Raw genomic sequence first — 15,597 nt, 5'->3', positions numbered from 1 at the left:
TCATAGTTTGAAGGGGCCTCCCGAATACCCTGCCAACCCTTTACAATATAAATAAGGGCCTCCAGGGACCTCTTGGGCTTCCCCTGTGGCTCAGCTGGTAAAGAATTCACCTGCAATGCAGGAGACCTGGGTTCAATCCCTGGGTTGGGAAGATCCCCTGGAGAAGGGAAGGGGTACCCATTCCAATATTCTGGCCTAGAGAATTCCCCATGGACTGTATAGTTCATGGGGTGGCAAAGAGTCCGACAGGACTGAGCAACTTTCACTTTCACTTTTTTCCAGGGACCTCTTAAAAATTTCCTACCAGGAACCTCTTACAGTAACAGATTTATAAATTAATGTTAACATCAGACAGTTCTACTAATTTGAAGGTGTCAGTAACTTATCTTTTTTAAGGTTACTTTTGTACTTTTTCACTTTCATACTGAAAAGCAAATAAGATGTCTTTTTTCTTTACTCATACAATTAAACGTCACCAATTAACTTCTATATTTTGGAGAATTGGGGACTTTTAAATATTGCATTTAGCAGGGTAAAGGAAAAGGCCCCAAATTTCCAGTTAAGTGACTATTGAGAAGAAAAGAACATGATAAATAACCAAGGTCAAGGGCTGAGTTTGGGGAGTACAGTGATTTTTTTTTCATCTCCCCCCACGCTCTGCTTTCACAACTATGGTAGGAATAAATGTTGATTATCTTTTATAAATCAGCATAGCAAGAAAGCACATCTCTAACAATTCACATACACACATATATTACCGTATCAGAGTGTTCTTTATAGGTTTAGAGCAACACAAGCTGAAAAGTCATTATTTAGATTTTTTGCTTCTTTTCAGCTTGTTCAATAGAATTGTGAAAGGTGAAACTAATGTTTTCATTTCCATATTCATCCTTCCTTCCTCGCATGCTGTTCATAGTTCCTGGAGGGAGTGCTTTAGGTATTATGAATCATTGCTTTCTCTCTCTCACTTCTAGTTTCTAACAATGTGTCATACCGGCCTGCAAATCACTTCTTAGGCTGAATAAAACCTATAGGCGCATTTTGTGTCAAATCTGAATCAGTAAATTATAGGGCATCTTGTATTATTTGGGGCCTTCATTAAAAACTGGCTGATTTAAATATATTAGTACACAAATTAGCAGAGTTTAAGAAAAAGGTGATTAAAATTCAATTCTTAGCGGTGACTTTTTTCACAAGACCTGGCCACTTAATCTGAAAGACTTCCAGAATGACAACAAGAAAATCCCTAGGCAGTTCTCAAAAATATCAACACAATACACTGTACTGCCTAGGTTGATTTAATATTCGAGTGATCAAAACCTTGAAGCCTCACAGCACAAACACACGACAGTTTCTGAGTCCTGAGCCATGTTATCTTGTTCCCAAGACTCAAATTTCCAAGAGTGCTTTTTTTTTGGTTTGAAACTTAAAATATCCTCCAGATCAAGGTCTAGATTGCTCTTTGCATGTCAGTGGTTATGTACTATTAACAGCTGTTTCAAAAGGGCTCTAAATAGGTCACCAGACAGGTGGCCCACCACTGCGAACCAACTGCATGTAAGGAGAAATTCAAATTTATCGCCCATTCAGGTTTTCTTTTTAACGCAGAGGTACTACTCACAATAGTGCTTGTTTACACAGGCAATTGTTAAAGTTCCCCATGTATTTGTTCTCTTTACACCCATTTCTTTGAAAAAATACACGCTGTTATATATACACCGAGTCCATACGGAATTCAAATCAACTCCTCTGCTGGGCATTTCATTTAACACCAGACAGAAATTTAAACCGTGAGTGCCGATCACGTAAGACGAGGTAAGTGCCTGACTTCTCATTAGGTTTATCCCGGCGTCTCCATCACCCCTTCAAGCTGGGCCCACAGTGGTTTTGTTTTAGGTCGAAATGTTAAGTTGACCGTGCCCCTATCGCCGCCAGGAAGCCGTCACCTCCGATGTTTCAAGTTTAAACGTTCTGATCCCCGAGAGTAAAACATTAAAAACAAAAACAAAACAAAAAAAAAAAACGTTGTCTGTTGGACAAACAGGTACAGGGCAGAGTCTGCCTAAAATAAACGCGAGTCTTCAAAAGTTGGAGGGCGGACCAAACCTGCAGGTCCTGGGGCGGCGGGAGACCCCCCGCAAGGCCGGGCGCAGGACGAAGCCGAGAGGGAAGATCCCAAAGGCGGGCGGCCTAAGGCAGAAAGAGACGCAGGAGGCCGCGGGGGCGCCACCGCCTACCTCCGCGATCGGCCCCCGGTGCGCCAGGAGCCTGAAGGCCGCGGTGGGAGGAGGTCGGGGCCCGAGCGCGGCGCCGGCCCGGCGGGCACACCGCCGCCGCCGCCGCCGCCAAGCATGCCCGAGAGCCGCGCCCGCCGCGTCGTCCCCGCAGGCCGCCCTCAGGGTCGCGGCGGGAAGCGGCCGCCCGCTGCCGCTTTCTGAGGCTCTCCAGGGGCAGCGCTAGGCCGCACCTGATGGGGGCGGGGGCGGGGCGGAAAGTCGGAAACACCGGGCCGAGGGAGCGGGACCCAGCTTCCCTCTCCCTGAGGGAAGGGCGGAAGGAAGGCAGTCGCCCGCCCTCGCGCTACTGTCCCATTCAGACACTGAGCGGAGAGGCGGCGGGGCCGTGCTGCCCCTTTAAAAGGAGGCGGGGCGCAGCCTGCCGTTTGGCCGCCCTCCGCACCCTCCCCCCGCCCGGGCCGAGAGTTGACAGACCAATCGCCCGGGTGGCGGAGGGAAGGCGGGAGAATGCGAACCCTGCGGTAGGGCGGTAGGGGCGGGCCCCCGGGCCTCCTCTAGAGGGAGCCCTGCGCAGGCGCAGAGGCGGCCGCAGCCGGAGGGGCGGGGGCAGCCCAGCGAGAGAGACTCTTCAGCAGGCGCGGGAGGGTGATTGGGGGAAAAGCGGGCAGCGAGAGGCTTGTCATGGGGATCCGAGTTACGGGGCGGCACTGGTAGCATCTGGGGCCTCCCGGGGGGACCGGAAGTGTCAACGCTCGGGACCCCGGCGCCAGCTCCGCTAAGGGAGATCGGGAGTGGGAGGGTCCCCGCTGCTCTAGTCCTGGGAAGGGAGGGGGGAAGGAGGGAGCCGCGATCTCGCCCCGCCCCTGGGCTTGTTACGGCGGGGGCGGGGAGTGAGGGCTTCTTTCGGGGGGGAGGGAGCGGAGATCGGGGGACTCAGCAGTGCCCTCCCGAGCGGCGGCCGGTGTCCCCGCGGCGCCGGGCTGCCGAGCCGAGGAGCCGCGGCGGCCGTGGCTGTTGCATGTGTGGCTGCTGGATGCGGAGGCGGCGGCGGCGGTGGCGGCGGCGGCGGCAGCAGCGGCAGGATGTTAGGGCAGCAGCAGCAGCAGCAGCAGCAACTCTACTCGTCGGCCGCGCTCCTGACCGGCGAGCGGAGCCGGCTCCTCACCTGCTACGTGCAGGACTACCTCGAGTGTGTGGAGTCGCTGCCCCACGACATGCAGAGGAACGTGTCCGTGCTGCGGGAGCTGGACAACAAATATCAAGGTAGGGGCCGCGGATCCTCCACCCCGACTCGGGGCCCGGGCACGGTCGCTCGGAGCCTGCCCCAGGGAAAGTGCCACTTTTCCAGCTCACCCCGAGTGTACACAGTGTGTGTGGGGGTCTGGCATGTGGGACCCGGGGCAGCGGGCCCCCGCAGGTGGGGTTCCGGCCCTCCCCCTTCCCCCGCTGCGGACTTCTTGTGTGGGGGGGTTTGAGGGTGGAAGGGAGCGGTGGCCGCCCGTCAGCCCCCGCTGCAGACCCAGCGGCTGTAGCCGCTGTGAAGACGAAATCAGCCATTTTTAAGCAGCAAGCTCATTTGTTCCGGGTGTTCGCCCGCCGGGTGCCGCAGACCCCTCGGCGCCCCGGCCCGGGGAGCGTGCAGCCGGGCGGTGGAGGGACGGGTGCCGTGGGGAGTGAGCGGCCGGCCGCGGCCGGACTCCCGCGGGCCCACAGGGCCGGGCTTCCTTCAGCCCAGCCCGCCTCAGGCCCCCACCCCCTGAGCGCAGATGCACTGGAACGTGCTGGGGGGGAGGGGGCGAGGGCGGACTGCGAAGGCGGCCTCCGGGGAGGTCCCTCCCCCGGCGGTCCGGAGCTCCGGGCTCGGGAATCGAGTCTTCCCCCGTCTCCCGCCCCAGGGAAAGTTCCGGGCCGCAGCCTTTCCCGGCTGCTACAGCCGAATGGTTGAAAGGCTAGGGGGCTCCCCACGGGGGAGCCGAGGGGTGTGTGTATGTGTGTGTCTCTGTGTGTGGGGCGAGGAGGACCCCTACCCCCCGCCTGGGGGCGGGGCTTGCAAGGTGACGTAGATGTGGGCGGGGCGCGGGCACGCGCGCTCCCGCCCGTCCGGAAAATGGCTCGTCGAGGGCAGGCTCGGGCGGCTGTGCAGGACGTTAGCTCGCCCTCAGCGCAGTCAGCGTTGGGATTCGGGACACGTTTGTCTGTGAATTTTCGACTCCACCTCCCCCCCCCGCCCTAATCACTCAAATCACGACAGAAATACAGTCAGCCTCCGGGACCGTCGCCGATCCCGGCACCGCGTAGGTTCCGGGCCCTGCGTCACTTCCGGGTCTTCTAAGGGTGTGATCTGGTTGACTGGGCAACCGCCTGGCGTCCCTCAACTCCGGAGTCCCTCCTCCGCCGAGTTTAAATGCTGTGGCAAAAGCCGCCCTTTGTGGTCAGACCCAGACAGCTAGGACAGGGAATCGACTTTTCTTACAGAGCGTGTTATTTGTTATTTGTCATTGGTGACCCTTTCACCTGCAACTGCAAGGGGAGGAGTTAACTTAAATGGGGAGCCGTTTGCGGTTAATAATCCCGAATCAAGCAACCGACCTTGGACCTGATGTGAAATCAGCCCTCTGAACTTTAAAAAGATAACTTCTTGGACCCATTCTCAGTTTTTCGACCCGTCGCTAATCCTACAATTTAGTGTCTTAACGCATTTCTGGGGTGGTATTTTGGGGCCTGCAGCCTGATAGAATATTTAGTTGTCTCTGTGTCTTGTTTTTTAACCTATTAAAAAACAGTTTAAAGGCAGTTTATTTCTGCCTTTTGAATCCATATTGACAGGACTGGTCTCTTTTGGGGTGGGGGAAGTGATTAATACAGATTACTTACTGGTTGTCAGTTGCTGCACTGCGTTCAGAACATTATCCCATTTAATCTTCACAGCTCAATGAAGTAAACATTCATTTTTCAGACAAATTTAAATTTACAAGGAGTTTGAGTAACTTGTCCAATTAAGCGGGGAATGTTTGACTCCACAGCGGGGCTTCTTCAGGTGCACATGGTCGTTTCTAAAGTATTTAAATCTTTTTTTTTTTTTTTAATGCTCTCCAAAGGTGTTTTCTATAGACATGGAGCACATACCTGAATTGTAACCTAAAAATATTACATGTGTGCCTAAGAGTTGTATGTGGAACCTTTTTAGTTTTCCAATGATAACTCTGAAGTTTGTAAAACTTGGATGCTTTTACATTTCTTTAAAGACCTGTTTGAGTTCACAGAAGTTAAGATACTTTAATTTGAATTGGCGAGCGATAATTTGTTATAGGAAATATGCAGTCTTGACCATGTAGATTTGACCACGTGAGAAACAGTATTGGGCCTTGAAAGACTGCTAAGTCGCTTCAGTCGTGTCCGACTCTGTGTGACCCCATAGACGGCAGCCCACCAGGCTCCCCCGTCCCTGGGATTCTCTAGGCAAGAACACTGGAGTGGGTTGCCATTTCCTTCTCCAATGCATGAAAGTGAAAAGTGAAAGTGAAGTCGCTCAGTCATGTCGGACTTTTAGCGACCCCATGGACTGCAGCCTACCAGGCTCCTCCCTCCATGGAATTTTCCAGGCAAGAGTACTGGAGTGGGGTGCCATTGAGAGATTATAAAAAGTTGTAGCTCCCTTAAGACTATCAGATCAGATCAGTCGCTCAGTCGTGTCGGCTCTTTGCGACCCCATGAATCGCAGCACGCCAGGCCTCCCTGTCCATCACCAACTCCCGGAGTTCACTGAGACTCACTTCCATCGAGTCAGTGATGCCCTCCAGCCATCTCATCCTCTGTCGTCCCCTTCTCCTCCTGCCCCTAATCCCTCCCAGCATCAGAGTCTTTTCCAATGAGTCAACTCTTCGCATGAAGTTCGTTTCAAAAGTAATACAAAAACAGTGATCTAGTTTCACTCTATGCACATGATTCCTAAGCTCAACTTTCAGTTTTCTATTAGCTTTGTATACTTGTGTGTTTTTGATTTTTCATGTCTTTAATTTCTTTGCTAGTTCTTAAGTATTTTCTGCTTTTTTATTTCATATTTACAGTAATAGTGATATAAGTTATTTAGACAAATTTTTTTCCTATTTCATACATTTTCAGAAATTACTGAAGAACCCTAAAAGTAGACTTAAAAACTTTTAAAGATAGAGGAATGAAGAAAACAATTGCATAATTGAATGAAGTATTTATTATGTGTGTGTTAGTCGCTCAGTTGTATCTGACCCTTTGCGATGTCAAGGACTGTATCCTGTCAGTTTCCTCTGTCCATGGAATTCTCCAGGCAAGAAAACTGGAATGGGTTGCCATTTCCTTCTCCAGGGGATCTTCCTGACCCAGGGATTGAACCCAGGTCTCCTGTATTGCAGGCAGAATCTACCGTTTGAGCTATCAGGGAAGCCCAGTTTATTGTGGGGTATTGTTATTAGAGAACCTCAATTTTTGTTCCGGTATTCTTGTTCATAATTTCCTTCATAATCAAAGGTTATTTACACCTTTGAGCTAAAATTTCGAATTTAATATCCAGTGCCTTCCATGCAGGTGTGTAGAATGTACTTAAAGGGTAGAGCCAAACTGACAGGTATGGTGCAGTTCAAAGTCTAGGGTGGTTACCTGTTGAGTTTCAGTGTCTTCACATGCAGAAGTGGTGGCTTGCTCACAGGATTGTGATCATGAGAAAGTTGCATGGAAGGGACTCAGTGAGTGTTAGTGGCCTTTCTTCCGTCACTATGTAATTAAGGTGTCTTGCAAAGGTGAATTTTTACCTCATATATAGTATCTGTGTTACTATAATTAGCTTCTAATTCCTGATTATTGGATAAGGCTGCCTTTATTTTTTAAACTTCAATTTTTGTGTGTCTGAGGGGAAAATATAGAACTTTTTTTTCCTGGAAGAAAGTTGAGTTCTAAAGAAATCCACTTACATACCTAGCTGGGAAAATGAGCAAGATGTGAACATTATTTAAAAATACTCTGTGCGGGTGTGAGTACCCTCAGACATGTGGGGGCACATTGTCCAGTAAATAGTTGTCCTTTGTGTGAGTACCTACAGTTTCCAAGGAGGTTCTATTTCATAAGTTGTGTTGAATACATGCTCTATGTTACCTTACTTGGAGACACCCCCCAATGTATGTTACTCATCTAACATTTTTGTTCTTGTCGTTAGAGTAATGACATTAGAAGATAAAACAGTGATATGGCATGTGGTGTGATAAATTCCAAGTTAATTTTTGTTTCTGCGCTGTTTCTAAGAACTCTTTCAGGTAGCATTGTATCTCATAAGAACAAGAAAGAGGACAGATTTGAATAAGACACTTATGTAAATTTGGTGACATCTGGAACTATATTTTCAGATTTTTGTATGTCTTCTAATGACTCAGCCATTTTTAGTTGATTGAAGTGTATCCCACATTCTCTAAAGTACCTAAATCAGCAGATCAAAAAACTGAGGACCAAATGCTGAGTTATCTACAAAAGCACAGTGACCCATTGCTGACTTAACTATAATTTTGTTAATAGCTTAGTCAGTTGATGCCAGAACCTGAACCTAAACCTGTTCTGGAAATAGTTTGATTTTCAGCGTCTCCCATGTGATGCAATAAAAGAGCCATTCAAGCGAATATCATGGAAAGCTAAGAGTTATTTGTGTCTGCTTTGCTTAATCTCCAGGGGATGATCTGAAAGTCGAGGTAGAGAGTGCCTCTGGGGCCATGTAGCAAGTCACGGATTGAACTGTCTAGCCTAGTCCCGGTGAAAGACTTATTTTTAATTAGCCACACATCTTTTGTCCTTTCTAGTGTAGATTAATGAATATTAGGGAGGGCTCATTCTTTTTATTAGCTTATTTCTAAAAGTACTTTCATGTTGGATAATGTGTGGTCTTGGTAAGGACAATAAAATGTTTTTACTGTATTCATACTATGCAGGAATGTGGTTTTATGGTTGAGTTCTTTTTTTTTTTTTTTTTGAGTTCTTTCTTACTGTACCAGTTCTGGGAAAAATAACTAACTTGAAAAATGTTATATGTGCCAACGTGCATTTTCTTTTTTTTCTGATTTTTTTCTTTTCTTTTTTTAGAAACATTAAAGGAAATTGATGATGTCTATGAAAAATATAAGAAAGAAGATGATTCAAACCAGAAAAAACGCCTCCAGCAGCATCTCCAGAGGGCATTAATCAATAGTCAAGAACTGGGAGATGAAAAAATTCAAATTGTCACACAGATGCTCGAATTGGTGGAAAACCGGGCAAGGCAAATGGAGCTCCACTCCCAGTGTTTTCAAGATCCAGCCGAAAGTGAGCGAGCTGCGGATAAAGCGAAGATGGACTCCAGCCAACCAGAACGGTCTTCCAGAAGGCCCCGCCGGCAGCGGACCAGTGAAAGCCGCGACCTGTGCCACATGACGAACGGGATCGAGGACTGTGACGATCAGCCCCCCAAAGAAAAGAAATCCAAGTCCGCCAAGAAAAAGAAACGCTCCAAGGCCAAGCAGGAAAGAGAAGCTTCCCCTGTCGAGTTTGCAATAGATCCCAACGAACCTACATACTGTTTATGTAACCAAGTGTCTTACGGGGAAATGATCGGATGTGACAATGAACAGTGTCCAATCGAATGGTTTCACTTTTCGTGTGTTTCACTTACCTATAAACCAAAGGGGAAATGGTATTGCCCAAAGTGCAGGGGAGATAATGAGAAAACAATGGACAAAAGTACTGAAAAGACAAAAAAGGAAAGAAGATCGAGGTAGTTAAAGGCCATCCACATTTTAAAGGGTTGTCTTTTATATAATGCTTTCAGAATTTACTTTCAGAAAATGTTTTAGGGTAAATGCATAAGACTATGCAATAATTTTTAATCATTAGTATTAATGGTGTATTAAAAGTTGTTGTACTTTGTCTGTGACCTTAATTTTCTGCACTGAATTACCAAATATTTTAAACCAGGTAGTCTTCAGATCGCCTGATGAAAGGAGCAGGGACTAGAAAAGGGTGGCTTGAACATGATAAAAACTTCACACACCATGCCTGTTTCATCTTCACTGAAACTGCAATGCTAATTTGGGGGGAAACACCAAAGTTTTGCTAGCATTTTAGTTCTGTGTGCTTAAAAAAGTTTAGATACAGTTGAGAGTTCTCTGTAAGCCTTCAGGTTATCTTGGATAATTTAAAATATGAACACTATACCATTCAGAGCTTCTTTCTCCCTGGCCCCATTTACACATACACTTGTTGATCTCTAGTCTTCCAAGAATTTAAGGAACTAGAGATAAGAATTTGGGATTCCATGTGGAATAATGTGCTCTTATCGGAGTATTTGCTGCTGTATTTTCCATAGTAGCGTTTTGATACACTGTCAGTAGCCAGTTTATAAATACCTTGAAGCTGCTTCACAGCTACGTTGAGTCTAGTGCTTCATAAGGGAGTTGTTTTGTTTTAATTGAGGCTGGTAGGAGCAATTAGAATACCAAAAATGCTGCCATGGGCTTGTATTGGCAAAATTTGGGTTATGCAGTATCATGGTTCAAGGCGCTTGAGCAATTTTAAAGAAGCATCTTTGTTAAGTATTTTTCATGTTGACCCATGGCTGGGATGCCTGGTCACAGGCCTATCAGCGGGAAAAAGGTGTATACTAGTCTTTAAATATTGCCTTTATGTCAAACAGTAGTTTAAGTAGTTTTGCTAGTGGCTGTAGTTTGTTTCTGTCCCAATCAGAAATTATATATTATTTTAAGTAATAGTGTATTTACTTTCTTAACTTTCTGGAATTGGTGCTGTTTGGTGTCTTCATGTTTAATGAACTAATTTCATTATAACAATGCAATTAATAATGTATTTGTAAATTGAATTTTCCAAGATTAATATTTTAAGGGTGAGCATCTTGATGGATACATATCCATATATTTGGAGAATTTTTGGTTTTTCAGGGGTGGGGGCAGTGGATTGAGTAGTCCTTAAATCTATATGTAACATACTTTTTAGTCCTCATTTCTTCCTAATCTGATGATCTGAATTCTTTTTGATTAACATGTGAAAAATCCTGTTTGCTTGTTTGGAAAAAAGAAAAAAAAAAGAAAAAAGTGTTTTTCTCTTCTAGTTCTCCTGTGTGACTTTTAGGCATAACGTTTCAGCTCATCTGGGTGTCAGGCTGCTCATCTGTAGTATGCAGTTGCCTTAAGTATCTCTATGGTTCTTTTGAAATCTATAGAGTATTTTCTATTGTAGTAATGGGCTGCCCTGGTGGTTCAGAAGGTAAAGAATCCGCCTGCAATATAGGAGACTCAGGTTTGATCCTTGAGTCGGGAAGATCCCCTGGAGGAGGAAATGGCAACCCACTCCAGTGGGTTGCCTTGAAAATCCCAGGGAAATCCCATTCACAGAGGAGCCTGGTGGGCTACAGTCCATGGGGTCACAAAGAGTCAGACACAATTGAGCAACTAACACTCAGGGATTTAAATAATCAACTTGTTTTTCACTAATTTTGTCCTTCATTCTGAGGTATGAGGACAGTTCAAAGGTGAGCTTAGAGATGGGTAAACACACAGTATTTGATTAGCTTCTGTCCTAAGGATATTTTGATTGATGACTACAGTTGATTATGTTGAGCAAGAAATATTGAATTGTGGAGAAATCCTTTTCTCTTCTGAGATACAGCATTTTGTCTTAGTGATTATGTCCTTGTGACCCGGATAGAGCTGCCTACCTGCCACTGTTGAAAACAGCAGTATGTGCAAAGCCCCCCAAAACTCGCAGGTGTGACTCATAGAGGTCAACACTTCTGTGCATCAATTTGCCTCAGCATGTGGGGGAAAAGAAGAACCTACAAATTGAAGTCTCCAAATTTGGATTAAGCTTGACAGGAAAAGCAACGGAAAGTCCTGAAAGGTGTGTTCTCTTTCAGACCCAATGTTTGAAACACTTATTTTTATGAATTTCTTTTTTGTTTTCTGTACCACACAGGAAATAGAAGCCTTAAGTTTGTATAACATTATGACTGGCATTACTTTTTTTAAGTAGCAGATTTCATATACTATTTCAGTGCATGCTTACCAACTCATAGTATGTACCAATGGTTCGCCAACTTGTCTCACATTGGTATTAACCTCAGGAGCTTCACAAAATACTGATACTTGGGGCCCACCCTTAGCAGTTGTGATTTAACTCATCTGTTATTAAATGTAGTTTTAATATTACAATTTTTAAGACCCCTAATGTACAGAAAAGTAGAGCCTCTGCCATGCTATGAAACTCTGGGCCGATTGAAAACCGCTAGTGGATTCTCTGCATCTAGGTTTGTGTGCCTGAAGCACAGGTAAGTGTGGATACATACCTGGGAGTTTTGTCCCCGGACCGTAAAGTTCCACCAACAATACTTGAAGAATCAGTATTTGGGTGCTTCTTGTTTTCTCAATAGTGATTATTAAAAAAAGAAACAGTTCCTATTCATGGACCAGACAGTCTAGGGGCGAAGGGATATATATATATGATATACACATATATATCATATATGTATATATATAAAGAGAGAGTATAGATAGTTCCAGGTACTGGGAATAAAGTGGGCTTCCCTGGCTCAGAGGAAAAGAAACCACCTGCTGTTTGAGGAGACGTGAGTTTGATCCGTGGGTCGGGAGGATCCCCTGGAGAAGGAAATGGCAACCCACTCCTGGGAGATCTTGCTTGGGAGATCCCATGGACAAATGAACCCGACAGGCTACAGTCCGTGGGGTCACAAAGCCGGACAGGACTTAGTGACTTGAGCACCCACACACTGGTGTTAGATCCCAAGAGGAAAGGACAGTAAGGAGATGGAAAATGAGTAGAAAGGGAGGTGAGTCTTATAGTTATGTAGTTAAAGACAGTCTCTAAGGAAGTGATCGTTAAGCTGAGACCAGAAATAAGGAAGTGAGGCAGGCAAAGAATTTTAGAGGAGGGAGAAATGGAACAGGCATGTCAGTTTGACTAGAGCATTTGACGCAATGGGGGAGGGCCTTCCTGGTAGCCATGGTAGAAAATGTGTGCAAATTTATCACAGGGAGCCTTGGTGAAGATAGGGAGATACAGGAGACAGGTCCTTCTGCCAAAAATTTTACTGGCTTAGACTAGGGTGGGAACAGTGGAGGTGGTGGTGGGTGGTAGGACTCTGTTTAAAGGTACAGGTGTTTGGAGCACTTTGGCCCAGAAGCATGACTCGAGTGTTGGGCTTGAGAGATCTAGATTTATGTTTTGCACTTACGTTCAAGGTGCCTGATAGAATTCTAGTGGGATTCCATCATGGAGTTGGGGGGCTGACGCTAGGGGAAGATACGGGAAATTAAACATTGGGGAGTTTGCCTAGGAAGGGAGTTTAAAGTCATGTGACTGAAATCACTCATGTAAATACATCAGTGCTGCTCAAATTTTAACAAACTTGTGAGTCATCTAATTTTCTGCAAATGCAGATCCTGACTCAGTAGGCCTGGCGTGGGGCCTGAGATCCTACATTTCTAGATCCTACAAACTCCTAGGTGGACACTGCTAGTTCAGGAACCCACATTTTGAGTAGCGACCATGTACATCCAGAAAAGGGAGGCGTGGACCTGCCTGACGGTACCACAGTGTTTGAAAGGGGCCAGCCAAAGGAGACTCCAAGTTCTGGGTGAGAGAAACCGGAAACAACGACACCAGAAACAAAAGTGAGGAAAGTGTTTCAGGAAAGGAGTGATCTTTCAAGTGTTTATCAAGTTAGGTGAGGACTGAGAACTCATGGTTAGGTGGGGGAGAGTGTTAAGTTTAACAGGCTGCAGGGTTTGGGGTGAAGGCTTGGCTGGGATAAATTGGGCCAGCTCCATTACTTTTTGGGGGAGCCAAGCTCCGGGGCAGGTGAAACTTCCTAGCCCAGGGGTCAAATGTACACCCCTGGCATTAGAAGCGCGGAGTCCTAACCACTGGACTTTACCAGGGAAGTCCGGAGCAGAAGATTGCAGCAGAGCCAGCAACTCCAGTTCTCACATCAAGGGAATAGCAGTGGGATGAGGGGCCAGGCAGCTCAGGGAGGGTTCTAACTGAAGGAGACAGCCACATGATTATGTGCTATATGGAATACTGCATTAGAAGGGGACAGATGAGACCTCTGGAGAGCAGCGGGTTACTGCAGGCGTGGAGTCCGAGTGGGCAGGCAGGAAGGAGCGAGAGCTAAGACTGTGAGGGCTTAGCCTCAGGCCCAGGGAAAGTGCCAGCTAAGGCGCAGAAGGGAGGGTGGTATTTTTGCTCATTAATTCAAATATCTATTGCATACCCATTAAGGTGGTGATGGTTTAGTCACTAAGTCGTATCTGACTCTCTGCGACCCCTGGACTGTAGCCCGCCTGGCTCCTCTGTTCTTGGGATTCTCCAGACAAAAATACTAGAGTGGGTAGCCATTCCCTCCTCCAAGGGATCTTCCTGACCCAGGCATCGAACCCAGGTCTCCTGCATCACAGGCAGATTCTTTACTGACTGCATACCTGTTGTACCTGTACTGTATTTACAAGGCACTATTTTCAGTACTAAGGATTTCCCTGGTGGCTCAGACGGTAAAGCGTCTGTCTACAATGTGGGAGACCTGGGTTCGATCCCTGGGTAGGGAACATCTCCTGGAGAGGGAAATGGCAACCCGCTCCAGTACTCTTGCCTGGAGAATCCCATGGATGGAGGAGCCTGGTGGGCTACAGTCCATGCGGTCTGTACTGAGGCTAAAGCATTTTCAGTACTGAGGCTAAAGCAGTGACTGGAATGATAAGTCTGTAAAGCTAGAGGTGCTTAAGTTCTGGAGCGAATGGGCGTCAGTGCAGAGAGCTTGCTAGATTTAGTCCTGGGAAAATGGGATTGTCCTCACAGCTTCCGTGTTGCCCGTGAAGAGCTGAGACGGGAAAGGTAGTGGAAGTCTGCAGGCATTGGTGGGAGGTGTGTGTCAGCTCTCACTGGGGAGACAGGGCAGGTGACTGGGCCCAGAGTGCTGGTTGGAGCACAAGGGCAACTGGAGTCTCTGGTCGTAACCTTCAGATGAACTCATTTTGTTGCCTGGATGCAGGTGTGACAAAAGAGGTGGACAGGAGAACTGAAAATTGCAAAATCTCTGCACAGTGGGTGGTTTAGTCGCTAAGTCGTGTCTGACTCTTGCGACCCCATGGACTATAGCTCACCAGGCTCCTCTGCCCATGGGATTCTCCCGGCGAGGATACTGGAGTGGGTTGCAATTTCCTTCACCAGAGGATCTTCTCGCCCCAGAGACTGAACCCAGGTCTCCTGCGTTGAAGGCAGATTCTTTACCTACTTGGTTATGAGGGAATCCCTCTGCACAGTAGGCACTTGGGAAAATGGCACCCCCCCCCATCCTTTTATATACCCACAGGTGGCTTCCTCTGAGAAATCTGTCTTCCTCTCTCCCACCTGAAATAAGAGGAGCAATTGGTATTAATAAACTCCACAGCCCTTCATCCCTTAAATCAAGTCCTTAGGGTTTGATATCACTCAAAATCTATTTTAAGTAAACTACAAGTTATCTCGAAATTGCTAGGTTGCCTAAACTCGACATCAGTTAGAGAAACCAAACCTCCTTTGCTGCTGCTGTTCAGTCGCTCAGTCGTGTCTGACTCTGTGACCCCATGGACTGTAGCCCGCCAGGCTCCTCTGTCCATGGGATTTCCCAGGCAAGAAGACTGGAGTGGGTTGCTGTTTCCTTCTCCAGGGGATCTTCCCCACCCAGGGATCAAACCCTGGTCTCCTGCTGGGCAGGCAAATTCCTTACTGATCAGAGCCACTTGAGGAGCCCACAGCGTGCAGCCAGGGCTCTGGACCGGACTCCTGCTGTGGGCTCCTCTGGGATCCCCGTCAGGTCACCTGTCCTTGGCTTGCAGTTTGCTCAGCTGTAAAATGAGTGAAGAAATGGTTATCTTGAAAATGTGGTTATTGTTATCCATGCCTCAGCATTACTCGTAGGAGAGAATTTTGGTCACAAAGTTCTCTAACTGGTTAGTTCACTAACTAGTTTATAATATAGCAGGATTTCTTGTTTTGGCCATGCCACAGGCAGGATCTTAGTTCCCTAAGCAGTGATGGAACCCACACCCCCTGCAATGGACTCACAGAGTCCTAACCACTGGCCCGCCAGGGAGGTCCTAAAATAACAGCTTTTAATCCATGTATATGGTTCAGTTCAGTTCAGTTGCTCAGTTGTGTCTGACTCTTTGCGACCCCATGGACTGCAGCACACCAGGCCTCCCTGTCCATCACCAATTCCTGGAGTTTACTCAAACTCATGTCCATCGAGTCGGTGATGCCATCCAACCATCTCATCCTGTTATCCCCTTCTCCTCCCCAGCAT

General features: G+C 47.0%; 1 protein-coding gene across 1 annotated transcript; it reads left to right on the top strand.

The window, feature by feature from the left end:
• The first annotated feature begins 3,182 nt into the window (after window positions 1–3,182).
• Window positions 3,183–9,152, top strand: ING2 (inhibitor of growth family member 2). Its single transcript, XM_005903160.2, has 2 exons — window positions 3,183–3,500; window positions 8,334–9,152. Exons 1-2 carry the CDS (start codon window positions 3,320–3,322, stop codon window positions 9,002–9,004), a joined length of 852 nt encoding a protein of 283 aa, XP_005903222.2. The 5' UTR covers window positions 3,183–3,319; the 3' UTR covers window positions 9,005–9,152.
• Window positions 9,153–15,597: the final 6,445 nt, after the last annotated feature.

Source organism: Bos mutus, chromosome 27, assembly GCF_027580195.1.
Source record: "Bos mutus isolate GX-2022 chromosome 27, NWIPB_WYAK_1.1, whole genome shotgun sequence".
Lineage (NCBI taxonomy): Eukaryota > Metazoa > Chordata > Mammalia > Artiodactyla > Bovidae > Bos > Bos mutus.
Note: the sequence above shows the minus strand (reverse complement) of the source record. Positions and strands in the feature narration are given on the sequence as shown.